The sequence below is a fragment of the Geospiza fortis genome, unplaced genomic scaffold, assembly GCF_000277835.1.
Source record: "Geospiza fortis unplaced genomic scaffold, GeoFor_1.0 scaffold408, whole genome shotgun sequence".
NCBI lineage: Eukaryota > Metazoa > Chordata > Aves > Passeriformes > Thraupidae > Geospiza > Geospiza fortis.
The window spans coordinates 6,673,146-6,687,093 of NW_005054330.1; the positions used below are offsets into that span (position 1 = coordinate 6,673,146).

Below are 13,948 nucleotides of genomic sequence, written 5' to 3' on the forward strand. Positions count from 1 at the left end.
AAAAAAAAAAGGAATAGCAGAAAACATAAAGTAATTTTTATCCTCCCTCTTTTTTATCAAGAGCTGCTTTTCTGTCTGAGCCTTGTCCACTTGTGTGGTGGTGTTCACAGGGGTCCCAGGACGAGGGAAGAGATGAGAATCTTGACTCCATGTTTCAGAAGGCTGATTTATTCTTTTATGATATATATTACATTAAAAGAAAATGATATATTAAAACTATACTAAAAGAATAGAAGAAAGGATTTCATCAGAAGGCTTGAAAGGAATAGAAAGGAATGGAATGATGATAAAATCTTGTGACTGACCAGAGAGTCCAAGACAGCTGGGCTGTGATTGGCCATTAATTAAAAACAACCACATGAGACCAATCAAAGATGCACCTATTGCATTTCACAGCAGCAGATAATTATTGTTTACATTTTGTTCCCGAGGTCTCTCAGCTTCTCAGGAGAAAAAAATCCTAGCAAAAGATTTTTCATAAAATATGTCCGTGACACACTTGTTTCTAACCGGACTTGCCTTGCCCTTGTGCAGTGGGGCTGCAACAGCCTGCCATGTGGCACACAGCTGCCATGGATGACTTCTCAGCCTTCCAGAGGAAATGGTTTGAGGTGGCCTTTGTGGCAGAAGAGCTGCTGCACTCGGAGATCCCGGCGTTCCTGCTGCCCTGGCTGCCCAGCCGCCCCGCCTCCTATGCAAGTAGGCACAGTTCCTTTAGCCGCAGTTTCGGAGGACGGAGCCAGGCAGCTGCACTCTTAGGTAGATGCACAGCACAGATGACAGCTGGGGAAGTTCAAGGGGATAGTTTGAAAGGGGAAGAGCAGCCAGCCAAGGGGATGATCTCACGTGGACCAGCAATCAAGCTGCAAATTTCATGCTGGCCTTAGAGTGTCTTGCATGTGGACTCGCTCTCATATGCTGGAGGTGTGTTTCACTGGCTGGGCAGGAAACTTTTACTTTTTATTGTATTCCAGTACTCTGAAGTATTTCTTAAAATATTCCTTCTTCCTGAACCTCTAGAATTCAGGGAGGAAGATACTTTGTCTCCTTGCAAATCCGGAGACTGTTCACAACCTGTAAGGAGTATAGAGGGATAAGTTGTGAGAACAGCAGAGCAGCCAAACTGTTCTTAAAATTACATATCTAATTGCTTCCTAGGGGCAAGAGCCACAGTGAGGTCCAGATGTGTTAGAAGTTTTCTGTGATGTGCTGGGGGCTTTCTAGCTAATCTGAACCAGACTCCTTGCATTAATGAGTCTGTGAAGCCCAGCTGCAGATGATCCCTGTGGAATGGAAGCAGTAGGAAGATCTTGCTGCTGGGCAAGGTCCCATTAGTATCTGATGTTCTCTGAGGTGTGGAGAGTAACCCTGACTGCTCTAACAGCCCATGAAACACACTGGCTGCGTGACTGACCCTGTTGCTTTGTCAGCTTCTTGTCACATTTCCAGGCCAGCCTGAGTCACTTGCTTTTGTTCTCCTTTCCTTGTTTAAAAGAAAAATCATTGCTATGGAACTGCAGCTTCAGGTTTATTTCGATGCATCTGTTAAAGGCCTAGCAATTAAGGATAAAAAGAAAAATTTTGCTTTTCTCCTGTTGTGTATATTTAACCTTCTGAAGAGAAGTGCCTTACTGCAGGTGTGGTATCTCTTAAACCTGAAGTCACAGTAATCCTTGTGTATTTCTGAGAGCCTTGTTGGAAGAGGAACAGCATCAGAAATCTGAAAGCATTACAGATAGGAAGTCTGAACTAATGGTTAATTCCCTGAAGTCAACATATGCAGGTTATTTTCCCTGTCACATGATAAATCTGTTGCCTTGGCTGGTATCCAGCCTCATTAGCTCAGTGGCTGGCTAGAGCTGAAGCCTGAACTGGCTGGCATGAAAGTATTGTGGAGGCTGGAGGCACTGGGGCCAGATCCTCTTCATGGTTTGATCTCTTACTCACTATTTAGCCTGAGAAAACCAGTTCACATTCCTCTGTCTGTGCTCTCTTGTGAGCTGAGAAAGGCTGAGACTCAGCAGGCCTGCACCCCTGGGGCTGAGTAGAGGTGTGCCTCAGTGTCCCCCTCACCTTTCATTTAACACCAGCCAGGAACAGTGTATTCCTGCAGCATGTGGGTATTGCACACCTGAGTAGCTCTCCTTTTCTTTTCAGTTGGGATTACATCCATTTCACTATTCAACTCATTTGCAGGCCTTGAATGAGTGAGAAATGCCTTCAGATTGCTCTCATGCAGTCTGGGTTCTCCAGGAATTATGGTTTCTTGTAGAAAAATGGAGCTTGGAAGTTTTTTCTTACAAAGGAACTGGTTTAAATGATGCTTCTGTGCTGTTCCTCTTCTAAACAGTATTCCAAAAAAACTTCAGCAGTTCATCTGAGGTAAAGAGCTTTACTAAACCCAGATGACCCCTGGTCCACGTGACTTCATTTGTTCCTCTCTTGGTCTTGATTAGGTTGTGGTTTTTATTTCTTCCCCTCCCCACCTTCCCTAAATGTCAGGCTGTGACATAAAATTGCATGCAAGCATTGGGAGCTCTGGAACAAGCTCCATGTATCTCTCAAATCTTTATCCCTCCCAATTTCCCAATCACCTGCCCAGTGACTGTCCCCTTTCCCTCCCCAGTGGAAGTGTGACCTGTGACACAGCTAATCTTGTCCCTTTGATTTGTAGCAGTGCATGCACTAGCAACTGTAGTCATGTATGTAGTGGAGTCTGTGACTGGAGAATAACCTGCCTGCTCCTCTCCGATTTGCTTAGTAAATCATTAGTTAAATACTCAATAGTAGAAGACAATTGGGAAGCAGGTGAGTCCTCTTAAAGTCTGACCTATGGAAGGCAGAGTATGTTCTATTAAAACAAGTTGGTTTTAATCAGAAGCTTCTGAATTCAGACACATGGACATTTCTCATCAGTGTTTAATGTATTTTTGATTAGCTCACCTTGTTGGACTGGTTTCCTCTGGCTTTGCCTGTGAGCTGCAGCTGCAGAAAAGGCAGAGAGACAGTCCAGCCCTACCAGGGAGTCTGCAAAAGCAGACTCTGTGAAAAGCAACAGTGTAAGGGAGCAGGGAGCTCATTCTTCACAGTGTGCTGGTTTGGGCACACTGGACTGTGGTGTTATCACTGACCTCTTGGCTAATGACCAACACCTACCTGACTGAGCTGCTTTGGTTTCACAGCTTTCAGGATGTTGTTTCCCAACACACTTGGTTACAAATCTGGCATCATAACCTCCTGACCACAAGTATGGTATTCACAATATCCCAAAGGAGCCAGAAAAAGAAATTCTCACAGTGCTGGTCTGACAATACCAGATCAACTCAGAAATTGCAAATGACACATTTCCCAAAAACAGAAATGGGTCTTATTTATGAAACAAAACTGGGTGATGTTTATTTTTGTTGTGTTTTTATTTTTCATGTTCTATGCTGCAGTAATAGCAATGTAAAGGGTTTCCTTATAACCTTGAAAGAGCCTCTGGGTAACTTGCAGTAGCAGTGAAAGTGAGAACTTTCCATCTGCCTTGAGGAAGGATTTCAATTTTTTTTTAAATACCATCAAGCCATCAAATTATAAGATAATTTAAAAGCTGACCCTATCAAGGGGTGCACATCTACTTCAGCAAGAGATAACACATCCCTCATGCATGCAATAATAAAAAGGGCAGTTTTCCCATAGAAGCCTTGCAGCCCATTGTTTTCTGTCAATTTTTAACAGTACAGGAATGTTAAATTATGTATTTGTCTAAAGAAAAGGTGATGGTGTGTTTCATAGGGGGACTTTGATCTCCAAGTCAGGAGATCTGGGTTCTGTCCCCAGCCTTGCAGTCCTGTGTGTGACACCAGCCAGGTCACTTCCACTGCTGTGCTTCTCTCCCTCTCCTGCCTGGTACCTGAGGGTTTCTGTCACTGGGATGCTGGGGTGTGGGGCACAAATGGAGCTGCATCTTGGGCACTATCCCAGCCCTTACTGCAAAGCTCTAGGAGCTGTTGCAGTGGTCAGAGCGCTGCTGCATGTCTTGGCTGACTCTGTGCTTTTACAGAAAGTGTTGGATGTGCACTTTCAGCAATGTGGTAATGTGGGATATTGATATGGGATTAAAGAAACAAGAAGTTTAACTTCTAGTCTCCTTTAGCTGTGGAAAGTCCTGGAATGCTCCTGCCCCATGTAACAGCACCCTGTTGTGATTTCTGGTGGAGGCATATAGAAATATTTGGAATGTTTTGGGCATGAAGAAGCTGGTGTTGTCTAGCCATGCATAATTATGGCACCAGTCGCTTGTTGATTAAGTGCTGGATTCTTGGTTCTCTGTCCTTACTGCAGCTGAAATGTCTTTTGACTGCTTGGGGAGGTGATTCTGTAGCACATACCCCTGACATGAGAAATACTTCAGGTTTTTTGTCTTTTGTCACCTGGATGAGCCGCATTCTGGGACTTTTCTGCCAGCTCGAAAATACCTGGGGGGGAATGGGAGGACAAATTCATTTCAAATTACTGATCTTAGTTTTGTTCTCCCCATGCTGTCTGCCACCTTCTCTCTGATGGCCCTTGTGAACCCTGCTGTCCCCTGGCTGCCCAGCTGCCACGGTGCCCGAGCAGCGCACGGTGACGCTGGATGTGGATGTGAACAACCGCACGGACCGGCTGGAGTGGTGCAGTTGTTATTACCATGGCAACTTCTCCCTGAACGCTGCCTTTGAGATCAAGTTACACTGGATGGCAGTGACTGCAGCTGTTCTTTTTGAGATGGTGAGATCCTGGTGTTCTGGGCAGCCACTGAAGTGCCTGTCTGGCCTCTGTGTCCCTTGGACAAGAGGGGACATTGTATTAGGAAGTCTTAGGGAGAGAGACAGTGGCTTCCATCTGCCTTTATTTCCACAAGTAATTTTGCTGGTGGTTGTTAGTGTTGCTGCATCTGGTCAGCATTTACCACACCAGCTCTAGTCATTCTGTCTGCCTGAGTGTGTTCTGCTTTCAGTGGGTTTTATGCACAGTGTGCAGAGATCAACACAGGTCAAGGTGATAAATTTAAGTCCCCCTTAGGCAAATTTTAAGCCCTGAGCCAGGTCTTTGGAAAAAAATCTGTTTCACATTACATTCCTTCTATCCCCAAACCTTGAAACTTTAAATCTCAGTGGAATTGCTTTCATAACAGGGCTTTTCCAGGCAATGGGTTTTTCCAGCTCAGGAATGTTTTAGGGTTTTTTTTTAACTTGCTGAAAACATTTTGAAATGCAAACTTGTCACTTTTTAATTTTTAGATTAAATTTTTAGATTTCCTTTTTATATTTTTTCCCCTAATGTAGCTTCTGTAAAACTCAAACTGTTTAACACCAGTTACCCCCCCAGCCAGACAGCACTAGGTAGTCAGTTTTGCTTTTATTTAAAATCAATTGCACTGTTCCAGTAAAGCAGAAGTGTTTAGCCACTGGTGATAAGTAGGCTGAATCAGTTCCTGAAAAATGTCCTATTTTAAAGTGCTTTCTGATTGATGAGCACTTCAGAAAAAGGAAAGCCTGATGTCTTGTGCTTGTACTGCTTTGCTTGCAAGGACTTTGGTGTGCCTGCCATGCCGAGCAGGCTGAGCCTGTGGAGAATTGAGCATGTCTGATCTATTCCTGGGGAATGAGTTGCTCTTATGCACAGAAGTGCCCTTCGTCAGCTGGCATGTGTGCTATGATTCATTGTGTGAATCTCTGCTCAGGTTCAGGGCTGGCACAGGAAGGCCACCTCCTGTGGGTTCCTGCTCGTCCCAGTGCTGGAAGGCCCCTTTGCCCTGCCCAGTTACCTGTACGGGGACCCCCTTCGAGCTCAGCTCTTCATCCCCCTCAACGTCAGCTGCTTGCTGAAGGAGGGCAGTGAGCATTTGTTTGATGGTAAGAAATGCACTTTCTTTTACCCCTCAGGGTACTTTGTGCAAACAGGTCACTGTTGGTGCAGAGCTGACATAAAGGAGCTCCTTTACCAGCCAGCCTTAGGTGGCTGAAGGAGCTGTTTTTGCAGGTCAGCAGCCCCTCAGGAAGGAGGTGCTGGAGGAAGCTGTGCTGGCAGGCTGATTGTGGGCAGCAGGAAGCACCAACACACAGGAAGGGTGGTCTCCCCAGTGATGCTTACCCTGTGCCCTTTCACACCCATATCCAGTAGCTGTTGTGCTTGACAGACTCTTGTGTCTGTTTTGCTGGTAGACCCACAGCTGCTCTGCGTTTGTATCCTGCATTTGTTTATTCTCCCCCTCCCTAAGATTGGGCTTTCACCACTGCCATCCTTCTTCTGTTGCTATGGTTACTGTAATGGTTACAGTGTTTGCACATGAGATTAAGCAGAGAAGCTGCAATCTCCTTTTCTGCAATGTGACCTCGCCCTTTCCAGTGAGCCTGTTGTGGTAAACCTCAGGTGGAACCACAAGATCAGAGACCTGTCCCCATGCAGAGAAGGGCAAAATTGCATCATGAGGAGGGACAATGAGCAAAAGGCTCTGTTTTAACATAGTACATTTGATATTTTCATTAACCCTTGACTCAGTGTCCAGGTGTGACTGAACAATGAATGTGACAAATCCATATGCTGTGAGGTCACCATAGCCCAGCTGACTGAATTAAATATTTTCAGAGCACTCTTGTGATACACAGCAGCCCACTCTTCTTCCTTGCCCCCTCCCACACTCCCCCTTTATGTTCTTCTCCTTCGTCTCAAGAGACACAAATAAAAAATTCAGATATGAGTCTGCTACTGCAGTGCACAAGACACATCTCTAAGAGACACCTGACAAAAAAGTGTGACTGAAAGAAATACTAGGGGAAAAAAAAAAGAGTGCCCTGAGGCCTCCTGAGCTAAAGTGAAGTCTTTAAAAGGACGGAAATCAAGTAGCTTTACTAGATAATTGTTACTTTTCTGTTTGTTTCAGGCTTCGAACCAGAAACATACTGGGATAGAATGCATCTTCTCCAGGAAGCAATAGCACACAGGTATGTCTGCAGTGGAGTGGGGTGACCCAACAGTTCCTGACTCCCTGGACAATGTGGCATGAAGGCCTGTGCTGAGCAGTCACTCCTGAGTCACTTGGGTTCTGTGCTGTCTGCCTCTCTGAATTCTGCTTACAGACTGTTAGACTAAAATACAGCCTGCATGCCCTCAGGTGGTTCTGTGGGTGCCAGAGGCAGCTGTGGAGTGTTTCAGCCTGTCACTCCTTAGGAACCATACTCTCTAGGGAGAGCCTTGCCTTTGGAAAGTGCCTGTTATTTGAAGTTAGAAGCAGAAAGGCTGTAAATAGATTCTTCCTGAGAAGGAACAGTTATTTCCTTTGTGTATTTAGCACAGACTTAAGCTGGATGACACCTGATGATTGACAATAGGCAGGAGACTGGGGTGGGAGCTGTGCAGAGGAGGTTGGGCCAAGTTTAAGAAGGAATTGTTGGAACCTTTGGATACTATCTAGCCTTATCCCTTTGTGTGATGGAGCTGCCAGTTTCTTTCATGGTGTAGATGCCATGGTTTTTTTCATGACAGAGAGGGCTGCCTTTTGTGATGGACTTTAGCTTGGAAATCAGCTTTCATTAGTTTAGAAAGCAGGAGAAGAACAGATATCCTATGAACAGCAGAGAACTGCCAGGTAAGCTGCTTGAAGTTCTGCATGGAAGGTTGCACATAATGAAAATAATAATGTTGCAGCTTGAAACATGCCTAGGGAACTTCTGTCTTGACTGTTGCTCTTCCCTCTCTCCTGTGCAGCTGCCCCATTTTGTCAGAGACTGCATGGAGCTGCTGCCCTTGTTTCCAGCTCGAGCTGGGACAGGGAGCAGTGTGGGGTCACAGGCTTTCACACTGTGTCTGGCAGGGGCAGGGAGTATTTGGAGAGGCTCAGTTCTCTTCATCCCTTTTCCTTTTGCTTTGAGGCTGTAAGAAAGGTGTAGTGGAAGGATTTCCTCTGGTGCCTCTGCCTTTGGCTGAGGAATTCTACCTGGAGTGGCTCTTTTTATCTTTTTGTTTTCTTTTCTTTTTTAATTCCCCTTGTCTCTATTTCTTCAGATTTGGATTTGTACAAGATAAATATTCAGCCTCTGCATTCAACTTCCCAGCAGAAAACAAGCCCCAGTATATCCATGTCACAGGTGAGCAATATTTGGGAGGCTCTGTGGCAAGGAGGAGGTTATTACAAACAAGAGAACCATTTTACATGTGGTTTGTGTTTCGTGTCAGTGATGTTGGTGCTGTTCTGTCCCTAACCAGATGACAAGTAGGCGTGTCAGAAAACACAAACCAGAAAACTGGAGGGGGCAGTATGAAAAGGACGAAGTGTTGCTGCTAATAAATGATGTTGGTTTGAAATCCTGCTTTACAGCGGCTCTGAAACTTTTCTTTCCAGAAGATGAGGAAATTTTAAAAAATTAGGCAAAGCTTATTCCAAGGTCAATGTAAATAAATGTGTACCTAGAAGCAAGAAGGAGGGAAAGGTGTTGGGACAAGTCAGTGCTCTGTTCTCATGTCAGTGCTCTGTTTCCATGCTTTAAGGTCTGTTGTAGATGTATCTCTACCCATACACACTGTGTGGGAGATAGATCAAGCTTTTAGGGTCTGCTTGCTGAGATGTGAAAACAATGACAGGAAGGCAGTGTGTGGAAAATTGCAGAAGAGAATGGAAATGGATGGGAAGCTAGCAAGATGGATCAGAGCCTACATCTTTGCTTCATTCTGTGCTTGTAAGAGAAAGGCAGACAAAGTGCACTCCCTCCTGGTGCTGTAACACACAGGAAGAAGTAGCACCTAAGGGCCAGGGGGGAAAAGTGTATTCCATTTTCTCTTGCTAAAAGGCAATTAAATGAAACCCAGGCCAGTTTAATTTTGGAATTGAACAATCAGCTACCAGCAGCAGGGCCTTAGCTCTGCCTCAGACTCAAGTGCTGCCTGTTTCCTGCAGGGACAGTGTTCTTGCAGCTGCCCTATTCCAAGAGGAAGTTTTCCAGCGGGCAGCAGCGGCGCCGGCGCAACTCCACGAGCTCCAGCACCCAGAGCCTGTTCTGTGAGGAGCGCATCGGCTACAACTGGGCCTACAACACCATGCTGACCAAAACCTGGCGCTCCAGCGCCACCGGCGACGAGAAGTTCGCAGACCGGCTGCTGAAGGACTTCACAGACTTCTGCTGGAACAAAGACAGCCGGCTCGTGGCGTTCTGGACTGACTGTCTGGACAAGATGCATGCCAGTGCCCCGTGAATGGGCTTCTATCTCTTAGGGAGACAGCTAGAAGCTTTACCTTGTGGCAAGGAAGTAGAAGTGAAGAGTCTCTCTATTGGATTCATATTGAGGCTCCAAGAGGACCTGAGTGATATTGCCGTTGATATTCAACAGAATTTGATTAAGTGCTTGGAAAAAAAGAATTTGAGCTCTTGGCTTGCCAGTATCTATCACCTGACCTCAGCTTGGTTTTAAGTAGCTACAGTCCTTGGTTGCCAAAACTTCAGTTAGAGCAGAGGTAAAGAAAGGAGAGTGCAAATGGTTTTCAAGGGCAGTTGGATTCAGCACAGTGTGATAGTATCAGCTTCCAGTCCCTGGAAATGGTCGGTGCCAGTTGGCATCTGATGTGCCTGGCAGCAGCCTGTCCCTTCCCCTTCCAAGGTGTACCTGATTGTGTGAATATGTAAGATAAGATGTGAGAGATGCTTGTTAAATTTTCATACATGTAAATAAGTAAAATGCAGAAAATAAAGTGACCTGATGTTTTGTTGTAACTCCACAGACAGCAATACAAAATTGGTGAGTAAAAGAAAACAATTGCCAAAAGAAAATACTGCTTTCTGTGTTCAGCTCAAAATTCTGTGCTGGGGATTTGCCTTGTAATCATGCAGGATTTTCTGTCTTCATGTCTGGATCTAGAGCAGTGTCACACAGCAAGAACAGGAAGCCAGTTCCTATCTTTCAAGGCCAGAACCAAAGCCTAAGGAGAAATCAAGGGCCACAGAGCACAGGTTGCTGCCGAGGGTTATGGGCAGGTTTTTAGAATGTCTCTGCATGCAACAGAGGAAGCTGCCTGCACTCAAGCATGGAGCCTTTGTCTTTGCAGGGTGTTGGCACCAGCAGGTTACTGGAGTGCAGGTTTAGGGTGGCTCACAGCCGGCACGCAGCCTCCGTGCCTGGCGGCTGCTGGCTCCTGCTGATGGTCCCCCATTGTTCCATGTCCTCGGGAAACGGGACTGAGGGGAGGACTGACACCTTCACCGTGGTGTTCACATCTCATTCAAGGCAAATCATAGCTGCTTCAGTTTTTTATCCCTTAAACTGAGTCAGGATGATTCATCTGTTTTTAGACAGCATCCCCCTATAGAACGTGGGTTTGAGCTGCTTGCCTCTTCATTCAGTCGCTGTAAGCGTGTCGCAATTATCAGTGCTTGTCTGATCCCCATTAACGACTCTAAAATACTCTCTACTATGGAAGGAACTTGCTGTCATCTATTCTCTACCGTTCCACATCCATTCTGCCCTCCCGCAGTCCCGTGCACGCCGCGGGCTGGGGGTGGGGTGCAGGGGCAGCCTCGTTGTCCCGCCTGGGCGGTGTCTGGGACCCCGCGGCGGCTGACCGTCCCTCCATGCGGGGGGAAGCAGAAGGGGCTGCCGCTTGCAGCTCCTGCGCTTCGCAGCTATTTCCCAGCTTCTCCCCGTTCTGCCCGGCGGGGCTGTGGCTGGCCCCGGGGGTGAGGGGAATGACGCTGCGTCATTTGCCCAGGAAAACGGGCGAGACACAGCCCCGACGAGGGTTTTACGTTTCACGGCAACTGCGGTCTGCCCGAGCCCGTCACCTGCAAGTTTTGAAGAAATTTCACCAAATTCATTTCACCTGGACTTAATATTTTGTAAGTTTTAACCTGTAAGCAGTGGATGTAAACCCTGGAGTTCGTCTCTGAGTTTTGGGGAAAGTTTAATGTGTCTTTCTGAGCTCAGCTTTCTCAACTGCAAACCTGGTGTGTCTTTAGCTTTTCGGGGCTGCTTTAGGCCTAGTTTTATATTAAGCATTTTGAGGTCCTTAGACTGCTTTTAACAGCACAGTGAATTTATTTCCTAAAAAATGAAAGAAAACACACACACAAAAAAAAACCAAAACAGAAAAGCATACCATAGAAGCTAAAAATAGGAGATAAAGAGTTTTTATCTAACCACAACTTTGTGCATTGCATAGAAAAAGCTTCCAACAGGACATGATGATGAAGCAGTTCATGGCCATGTTAAAGCAGAATGAAAATGAGCATCCCCCACCCACCAAACTGCTGGATCTAGCAGGACAGCTTTGCCAGGAGCTCCAGAGCTCTTCTCCTAGTCTGGAGAAGCTGGTTGAAGCCGTGATGAAATGCAAGAACTACAGAGATTTTCTTAATAACATCCATGTTGTCCGGGCTTGTGTGTCCGTTCATATCCATAAAGGGCAACATGATGCAGCCTGCAGACTCCTGGAGGTAGGAATGTGTTCTTCATTTCTTCATGGAAACAAAAAGCCATGTTAGAAAAGCAGTAGTTAGGAGCCGTTATAGTGCAGAAGTAGCTGAACTGCAGCACATGGAGCACTTCCAGCTCCCGTAAGGCAGTGGAAAGTGATAAGTGCACACTGATGACCTGCCAAAGCCTTTGCTGCAGGCACTTAATCAGCCAAGGGGAGAAAGGTAACTGGGTGATTATGGGGTTGGTTGTAGCTGGATTTTTGGTTCTTGGAGTTTTTCACAATCTTAGGGCTCAGGACAGAAGTATGGGGAAGCCCAAGATTAGGGGGCTTGGCAGGGTGGGAATATATGAGGAAGGCTGGATGGTGCCACTCAAGGTGAGGGATTTTTGGCCTCTAGGTCTGGTAATGTAGACTGGCAGTAGACCTATTCACCAGGGGGAAAGAAGGAATTAGGCAGCTCCCTGTGTACATGAGGGAAGGTACAGTGAGCCATATGCTCAGATAATGTTACTAACTCTGTCAAACCAGTAGGAATCCCTGAGTACATTTCTGTTGAGGGTTTTCTTCTGTATACACAGTCTGAGTGACTCTCTGGAAAGTTTGCTGATGCACAGTTTTGTTTTAGCATTGCAAGGCAGAAGAGAAGGAAGAACTGGTGCAACTTTGGCATGAGGTTCACTACCGGAGGGTTATGGAGAAACAGCAGACAGATGTTCTGACACCACTGCAGAAATTCCGTTGCAGGAAGAGGTACAACACAGTGGGGAAACCAAGATTTATATATTTTTTTTCTCTGTAGTTTCCAGATGCAGGGGCTCCAGATGCAGAAGCTGGTTTTACACCTCAAGATGCTGCTTCTTGGAGCTTGGTTTTTCTTGGTATTTTGACCACTTTAGCAATGTGAGAAAATTCTCATGAATGTGAATTATTCCTTTTGGGTCCTTTTTAATCCCATTTTCTCCTGTGTACAGGAATCCTCCACCTATTTCCCTTTGTCCTGAAGGTTTGAAGAATCGAAATTATTCACAAGAAGTACGCCAGCACCTGTTCAGGTTTGCTGCAGAGGTGACAGCAAACCCAGACAAGAAACAGAGGGTAGGGATATGCTAGGGATACTTCCAATCAAACCTCTTTGTCACAGAAAAGCGGGACACTGTGATCAAGGGTCTATAACTGGTTTAATTTCTAAATCCTTGTTTTCAAAAGGTTTACTGGGGCTAGAATTCCTCATATTTGATCTTTCCGTAAAAGTTTCTTTAAAAAATCATGAGGTTCATGCTAAGTAATTTCTCTTGCTGCGGAAAAAAGTTGAGGGGCAATAAATTCCTCACTGGGTTTTTAACAGTTTTAATTTTGTAGTGATTGAGCATAGGCAGCCAAACAGCCATCACTCAGCAGAGCTCTATTACAATGATAAATAGTTCTGACTTGACTGAGTAACAGCCTATATAAAATTGCACTTTGTTCACCAGAACATATTTTGTGCTGACTTTTCAAATGCTGGTAATTTGATGTGATAACACAATAGGCTGTGTTGGTGTATGCATGGATCTGCCTTCTTTGGACAGGGACAGATTTGTAGTGGAAGAGATGTGTGAATTAAATCAAAAAGCACTGTTGATCACTGCCTTGCCAGGTGAGGAATTCAGACTTCAATGTCTGCCTCCGTGAATCTCTGGGAAGAGCATGGCTTGGTGAGGGCATTGTCTGGTGAGCAGTATAGAATGCTCACAGGAGCAGTGGCTTCCTTGGCAAAAAAATTGTCTGGGAATGCAGGGGTGGAATTTGTGTTTTCTATCATCTCTGAGTTTATAAAATGGTCTCCTCAATCGGATCCACTGGGCCTATCAGAGACCTAGTGAGTAAATGTCTGGGGCTTTGGAAAGTCTCTTGCTGGACTACTTTTGGAACTGAAGGGAAATGCTTGATTATTTGGATGTGACTTTTTCCTTTGATTTCTCCCTGCACCTGGGTTTGCAGGAGGAACTGGCTCAGGCTATGAACCTGCAGCCAACTCAGGTCTATAATTGGTTTGCAAATTATCGACGCCGTCAGAAATCCCTTCATATGGAAGAGCTCAACAATTCCTGTCCTGAGAGGGCTTTGGCTTCCCACAGAAATGAGCCACAGGATAAAGGATCCAACACTCCACAAACTGCAGGTTTGTCTCTTCCTAATGGGTTCAGGATGTGGTCCAGAGAGGTGAAAATCAATTTTAAATTCCCTCAGGAAGGGAAGGATATTGCTTGTTCAGAACAGCATTATGTGCTGATGGATCAAGTGGATGCTGGAGGACTCTGCTTCAGTGGAGTGCCTCGTTGTTTGCCTCCAGGCTGTCACTCCAGAGGAGCAGACACTGCTAATGCCTGTGCAACAACAGGTGAAAAGAGATGCCTGGCTTTAAGGAGGCACCAAATGAAAGCAAATACATGGAAAGCAGCAGGTTTTAGCTCTCAGATTCTGGAATCGGGGCAGTGAACTCTAGGAAAAGCCAGTATTTTCATGTCCTTCCAGAGACAC

The 13,948-nt window shown here is 45.7% G+C and overlaps 2 protein-coding genes across 6 annotated transcripts in view; both read left to right on the plus strand.

Annotated features, from left to right (window-relative positions):
• Positions 1-9,785, plus strand: part of DEPDC5 (DEP domain containing 5, GATOR1 subcomplex subunit) — a 42,456-nt gene extending 32,671 nt beyond the window's left edge. For 4 of the 5 annotated variants that reach the window (XM_031057409.1, XM_031057412.1, XM_031057410.1 and 1 more), the window contains 6 exons: positions 535-759; positions 4,583-4,752; positions 5,708-5,879; positions 6,908-6,968; positions 8,029-8,111; positions 8,918-9,785. In XM_031057409.1, the coding sequence (XP_030913269.1) occupies positions 535-759; positions 4,583-4,752; positions 5,708-5,879; positions 6,908-6,968; positions 8,029-8,111; positions 8,918-9,213 (1,007 nt within the window). In that variant the 3' untranslated portion in view covers positions 9,214-9,785. The remainder of the gene's footprint in view (positions 1-534; positions 760-4,582; positions 4,753-5,707; positions 5,880-6,907; positions 6,969-8,028; positions 8,112-8,917) is intronic. The other variant, XM_031057411.1, reaches the window with a different exon arrangement.
• A 1,410-nt stretch (positions 9,786-11,195) lies between these two features.
• ANHX (anomalous homeobox) lies at positions 11,196-13,589 on the plus strand (the record flags this gene model as incomplete). Its single annotated transcript, XM_014307205.1, has 4 exons — positions 11,196-11,444; positions 12,054-12,178; positions 12,400-12,523; positions 13,409-13,589. Coding segments are annotated over exons 1-4 (679 nt in total), but the record flags the coding sequence as incomplete, so codon positions are not given.
• Between the last annotated feature and the right edge of the window lie 359 nt (positions 13,590-13,948).